The 6,572-nt window shown below is 43.8% G+C and overlaps 1 protein-coding gene across 10 annotated transcripts in view; it reads right to left on the bottom strand.

The window, feature by feature from the left end:
* Window positions 1-4,655: 4,655 nt before the first annotated feature.
* The window catches only part of LOC122787535 (aldehyde dehydrogenase family 3 member A2-like), a 644,066-nt gene continuing 642,149 nt past the window's right edge, over window positions 4,656-6,572 (bottom strand). For all 10 annotated transcript variants that reach the window (XM_044054295.1, XM_044054297.1, XM_044054301.1 and 7 more), the window contains one exon: window positions 4,656-5,124. Coding sequence is in view for 1 of the 10 variants with exons in the window: in XM_044054297.1 (XP_043910232.1) it covers window positions 5,107-5,124 (18 nt within the window). In the remaining 9 variants the exon portion in view is untranslated. The remainder of the gene's footprint in view (window positions 5,125-6,572) is intronic.

Here is a 6,572-nt window from a genome sequence, read left to right as displayed (position 1 = left end):
ACATCGCCCACTGCCATACACAAAGTGCCTCCCGACCCAAGGGGTAAGATCTGGTTCCGCCCTGCTTGTTGATGTACCATACCACTAACATATTGTCTGTCTGGATTGCAATGGCCCCTGTAGGTAAAGAGTCTTGAAGTGCTTGCAATGCCAGGATCACCTCTCTCATCTTTAGAACACTGATGTCCAAATGGTACTCGTGAGGTTGCCAAGTCCCTTGGACAGTCCATCACAGATAATGCCCCCCTCCACCATATCTGGGAAGCGTCCGTGGTCACTGTGGTTACTCGATGCGGGTCTAGAAAGGGTCTGCCCAGAGTCACCTGGGGGAGATCAGCCACCATAGTAGGTCCTGCTTGCATGATTCCATGATCAAGATCATGTGTGACATTGACAATTCCTGGAAAGACCACTGAGCGAAGAGAAGCCACTGTGGAATCCGCATGTGGAAGCATGCTAAAGAAACTAGTGTAATAGCTGCAGCCACTGAGCCCAGTACTTGTAAGACTTGTCTTCCCTGAACTTTCGTCTTGTTTATGAGAAAGGAAACTTGTTGATGAATGGCTGACACCCTGTCTAGAGGCAATTTTACTATCATGCATCTTGTGTCTAAGTCTGTCACTATAAAGGTAATAGACTGACAAGACAACAAGGCAGACTTTTCATAGTTTATTGTGATGCCTAACTGGGAACAAGTTTGGATTGTGTAGTCCCATGCCTTGATTAGTTGATGCTCGGTGGTAGCAGTGAGGAGCCAGTCGTCTAGATATGGAAACACCTGGAATCCTAGATGCCTCATATGAGCCATTACAACTGCCATACACTTGGTAAACATGCTGGGGGCTGTGGTTAGACCAAAGGGCAGGGCCCTGAACTGATAACGACTGGTTCCCAGCCTGAAGCGTAGGAATCTCCTGGATTGCCTGCCCATTTTTATATGGTAGTATATGTCCTGGAGATCTATGGAGCACATCCAATTGCCCTGACCCAAGAAGGGAAGAATGGACTGCAGTGTCACCATCTGGAACTTTGTCTTTTTTATCAATTGGTTTAGCTTGCTGAGATCCAAGATTGGTCTCCAAGTCCCCCGTCTTCTTTGGAACTAAAAAGAACCTTGAGGAAGTTCCGGATCTGATTTGGTTTGCGGGGACTTCCTGGATGGCTCTTTTTTCTAGCAATCTTTGACCTTTAGGATTGCATAATCCCGAACACTGGGTGGAATATCAGGGATAGAACGTTTGTCTTTTGAGGGGGACTGAGAAAAGGGAATTTTGTACCCCCTGAATATTATTGACAGTACCCATGTTTCTCTCGTGATAGATTGCCAGGCTGCTGGGTACAGTGATAGTCTGCCCCCGACTGCCTCTAGAGGTGGTCAGCCAGGCCTCCTTTCAGGAGTGCTGGAAGGGCCTAACAGAGAAAGTATCGCTGTTGCCCTGCTGTTGCGGACCCCCTCTGCCACAAGGACGACGTCTCCCATTGTTGTTTCCTCCTCTACCCCTGGAGGAAAAATTACCACGTGTATCAGGCGAAGATCCCTGGGATTTTCGGAACCAGATTTTCCCACTCTTCTGACCCTTAGGATAGGGTCTAGATGGAGTGGAAAAATGGACCCCTATGGCAGAGAGAGTCTTGCCATCCTGTTCACACCTGGTGAGAGTCTCTTCTACCTGAGGACCAAACAAGGATGAACCATCGAAGGGGGTGTTGGTAAATGAAGACAAAGGGCTCCGCAAATTGACAAAGGCGCATCCAGGAGTGTCTGCGTAAAGCTACTCCAGTACGTGTTGCCCTACTCGCTCCACCTGGTGCATAGGAAATGAGCCTCATGGAGGAGTTTACCATGGAGGTCAAGGTCGCAAGCTGGGAAGCTGCTCTATTTGCAACTCCCTCAGCTGTAGGATCTTGCAGGGTATCTTCTATCTCCTTCAGGAGATCCCTCTGAAGTCGTGTGAAATGTGACAAGTAATTAAGTGATCTGAGAGCAAAATTCGCTGAAGAAAACATATGCTTCCCATACCTGTCCATCGTACGAGACTTTTTGTTCGGCAGATGGACAGATGAAGAAGTTTCCACATGTTCCTTCTTGGTGGCTGCTGCCACCACCATGGCATCAACAGGGACTCCCTTGGAGAGAAAAGACTTATCTTCTGGAGCTGTAATAAATTTGTTGGGTCTCTTAGGAACAGGTTCCATGGTTTCTGGAGCTCCCCATGCCTTTTGACTCACTACAGACAAAAAGTAGGTCAAAAGGCAGAGACACCCAAGTGGTGGAGGGTCGGGAACCAAATGCGTCCAGGTACACAGACTCATCCTCAGAAGGGGCTATGGACTTCCAGCCACTCCTCTGTCTAAGGATTTCCAAGATGTCTGAAAAGGAGACATCCTCAGAGAGACCGTGGGGACCCTTCCGACTCATCCAGGTCCGTATCTGAAGTGATAGACACAGGGGAGTCTAGATGCTTCCTCTTACATTTCTTCTTCCGAGGGACCTCCGAATGTCCCGGGGAGGTTTCGGAAGAAGTGGGGTCACTCAGTGGTGCGTCCTTGGGCACATTTCCCTATGCTTGGCAGGAGGAGGGACAAAGGCCGGCACAGCCATCAAGGGAAAAGGAGCCAATGGAGTCGAGGGTGTAGCAGTCTCAGCAGACATCACGCTCCTCATCACCTCGAAGGTGCCATGTTCCTGATTCGAAAGAGCCTCCAGCTCTGAAGAGCTCACAGATCTCCTTAGAACCGGGAGCGAAGGCTCCGAGGCCAATGTAGAAGCCGAGTGCACCTGCGTCGAAGCTCAGAGAGGGACAGTGGGTTGGATAAGGGTCCGATGCCACTTCCCCCTCAGAGCCAACGAGAGAGCTTCAGTGCCCAGACCCCTCAACAGACTGAGACATCATGGAGATTGGAGTGGTCGTTGGAACCGATAAGGGAGAAGAAACCGGAGCTGACGGTTCCACCACCACGACCTCCATGCACTCTGGCTCCAAGTTCAATAGAGTCGGAGGAGGAATCAATGGAAAAGCTGGGAGGGCCGAAGGAGTGAAATCCTTATGGGCTGAACTCGAGATTAATTTAGCAAGTGCCTGTAACTTGAAGAGCCTGTTGACCACTCTCTCCACATTGTGATCCGAAAGTCTGGAGGGCTGAGAGGAGTGTGAAGAGGACTGGTGACTGCCCACTCCAGGTTGCAGCAGTGGAGATTGTGGAGCGGAGCGTACTGGCTTCAAAGAGGGACACCTTGAACTCTTACGTATCCGGACTGGCTCCGAGGACACAGATGGAGCCGCTGGAGACTTAGCTTTGTCGGAGCCAATGCTGGGGGCTGACAGAGCCGAATGCTTCTCAGTAATTTTTGTCTGTTCCGAGCTTGGAACTGATGGCTTGGAGTGTTTCTCAGACAATTTGGCTAGCTGAGGATCCTGAGATGAGGCATCTTGAAGGTTCTTCAGGAGACCACGTAGAATAAGCTCATTTTTTCTTTCCTGCAGGACTCTGGAACTGAAAGCATGACAGATCGTGCAAGACTCCTGCAGGTGAACAGCCCCTAAACAGTAAACGCAACTCGTGTGCCCGTCCGTAAGGAACATTTTCTGGCAACACGACTCGCATTTTTTAAACCCAGAGGGTTTAGACTCTTTAGACATAATGAGCACTAATCAGGGAAAAGGTTTCAACAGAGAAAACTATCACTCACAGACTATAACAAGTAGAAGCAAACAATGATAACCACAAAGGAAAAAACCTTAAAATTATTTTCTTTTTTTTTTTTTTTGAGAGGAAGAAGAAGGAAGGGGGAGAGCCTCTAACTTAAACGGCAACTCTCCAATGGGAGAGCCTCTAACTTAAACGGCAAACCCAAAATAGAGGTGAGGAAAGGGAAGAACCCTCTAACTTAAACGGGCTCTAAGGGGAAAGCATGCCTGAAGAAGAAAACGGTCAAAAACACCACAAGGAGCAGAAAAAGAGGGTTGTTAGGCTAACGATAAAGGATACACACTCTAACGAGTCAATATAAGCAGTAAATTTACCAAAACTTAGCATCAACTAGAAAAAAATGTAAAGTACTTAGCCGGAGCCAGTATGGAGCAATCTTGATGCTGCAAGCGGCAAACAAGATCTGGGTAACTGCCGCTAGGCATGTTGGGATAAGGGGTAGCCTCGAGCCAGTAAAAGCTCTCGAGCTATTGTATATCGGCTGAGTCGGAGCCAAGGATCGGCTCTGAACCCAACCAGCAAGAATGAAGGCGAGATGGGACAACATAACATCTGAGGTTTTGTCACAGGTTTACTACTGAATAAACATAACCTTCCATACAACTAACTTCAGATGTTTTAGACAGTACTTCAAAAAATTATTATCTATACTTACATAAGTAAGAACACATCTAAAAATATTACTTCAGAAACCTGCAAAGTGCAAAATGAAATATAAAACTGGTGGTAAAAGAGCAAAATGCAGTACATAATTAGTTTTAAAAGCGGTATGCTATTATAATTTCAGTATGAATTAGCCAAAATACATAGGTCAGTCCCCATCTCTTGCAGCAGAATAAAAAGATAAAATATCAAGTTCCTGATATTCATTATGAAAAAGGCACTCTTTTATTCAACTTTTCAAGAATATTTAATATGATAAAATGAAAAGACAACAATCAATATAATTTTAACTGCCCATCTTTACTGAAATGGACAACAATGTTTTGATAGTCATACACTTAAGAGAACTGTATATAGTTAAAATGCATTTCATCTCAAGACCATAATCAAATGTCTTGGTCAAATCTGTCAGGTATAATGGCTCGTCACAATAATTAAGTCACTATCACTAAAACTAACCACTTAAAACTGCAAGTTCATTATAGAGCTATAAGGAATGTTAAGATCATAGTGGTTATTTTTTTTTCTAATCATAGTGGTTATTATTGTCCCAGACCTTCCACAAACGTTCCTTTCACAGACATACCTAAGATTTTTGCACAGCTCATGTTATAGCTAATCTAAATGTCACAAGTTTAATTCTGTGGTCTCCTTATCCATGTCAGCAGCTGGTAAATAATTTGATACAAGACAGCAATGTAAACTGAAGTTAAATCTTTACTTCTCTCCGGACTAGTGAAGAAGCAGCACCTGTGTGAGGGAGAAAAATAGGAAACAATTAAAAAAAAAAAAAAACATTTTGAAAATGCATCAGAGTTCTGTGCTTTAAAGGCTTCTGGTCCATAAAGTACAGTTGTGTAAGTAAACTTACCAAAGCAGTAGATTTTTTAATAGATCGCTGCTACAGTACCATAAGGATATACAGAACTTATCTTAAGAACCACAAAAAAGAGCGGAGGCAAACAATCCCAAAGAAGAACTGGACCTTAGTCTGAGGAAGGAGAGACACTGAGCTCTCCGAAAGCGTTTTTTTTGCTTACGTTATTCATTAAACCAGTTCTTCTTTGGGATTGTTTGCCGCCGCTCTTTTTTGTGGTTCTTAGTTTGTAAAGTGGTTTTTACTTGCTTCTTTGGTCGAGAACTTATCTTAACAAAGACTTGAGAACTTATCTTAACAAAGACTGGACTTCCAGCTAGTATACAAAGGCCTTTGGGCACCGTCCAGCCACACCATACATCCAATGTATCACATGAGCATGTTAATATAAAAGGAGATGTACAGACTATAAAAATCACTGCTTTCATTACAAATGAGGCTATAAAATGAAACAGAAAGCCCAAAGTCCAAACTTGGAAACATATGTGCTAGGAGAAAAAAGGAGACAGACAAAGGAAACCCCAACCTGTCTAAAGGAAAACTGGAGAAAGAACAGGATGCACAAGGAGCAAAAAGAGAACAAAATGAAAAGGTGGTTGGTGGAAGGGTGTTAGTACTGAAACAGTGATCTATTCAAATATCTACTGTTATGGTACTTTTATTTATATAGCTGTACTATGTTCATCATTAGATCACTGTTTTCTGTAGAATAAACTATATGACAATTAACAAAGCCTAGATAGTCAGAGAGGAGGAACAGGGGTCAGAGTTCAGGACATACCTCTCAACTGTACAGATGTTTGCAGAATGTCTGGATTTTTGCCTCATATTTCTGGTCCGTTTTTCATAAAATTGTAGTTTTCTGGCAAATTAGTGGCAAATCATTAAAGACTGAAGTTAAAAAATAAGTACAGACATTTGAGTTTCAGACTTCCTACCCTTTTGAAAATTCATGCTAAAGCAAAACATAGTATTCTATCAACTTCTAAGTTTGTAAGAGCAATGTTTAAAAATTATTCCTATTTTTAGTCCTTTGTCCAACTTTTGTTTATGGCTTTGTCCAGACTTCTTTTTCTAATAGGTTGAGAGGTATGGTTCAGGAGCCCCCTGGAGATCAGACCTAGCAAATTCTGCTCTGGCCTTATAAAATGAGTCAATCTTGTAATGCTTAGTAAAAGTAATGCACAGTAAACCAAGTTCGTACCTCTAGAAGGACTCTATGGTCCACTGCTTCTAAAGTGGCCTAAAAAATATTTAAAGCTCTGGTAGAGTGAACTTTGACATTTTCAGGGAGGATCTTTCCACGCTGAGAACAAAAATG

The sequence above is a fragment of the Protopterus annectens genome, chromosome 13.part0 (genome assembly GCF_019279795.1).
Source record: "Protopterus annectens isolate FY-2018-M chromosome 13.part0, PAN1.0, whole genome shotgun sequence".
Taxonomy (NCBI): domain Eukaryota; kingdom Metazoa; phylum Chordata; order Ceratodontiformes; family Protopteridae; genus Protopterus; species Protopterus annectens.
This window is presented reverse-complemented; position numbering and strand designations above follow the sequence as displayed.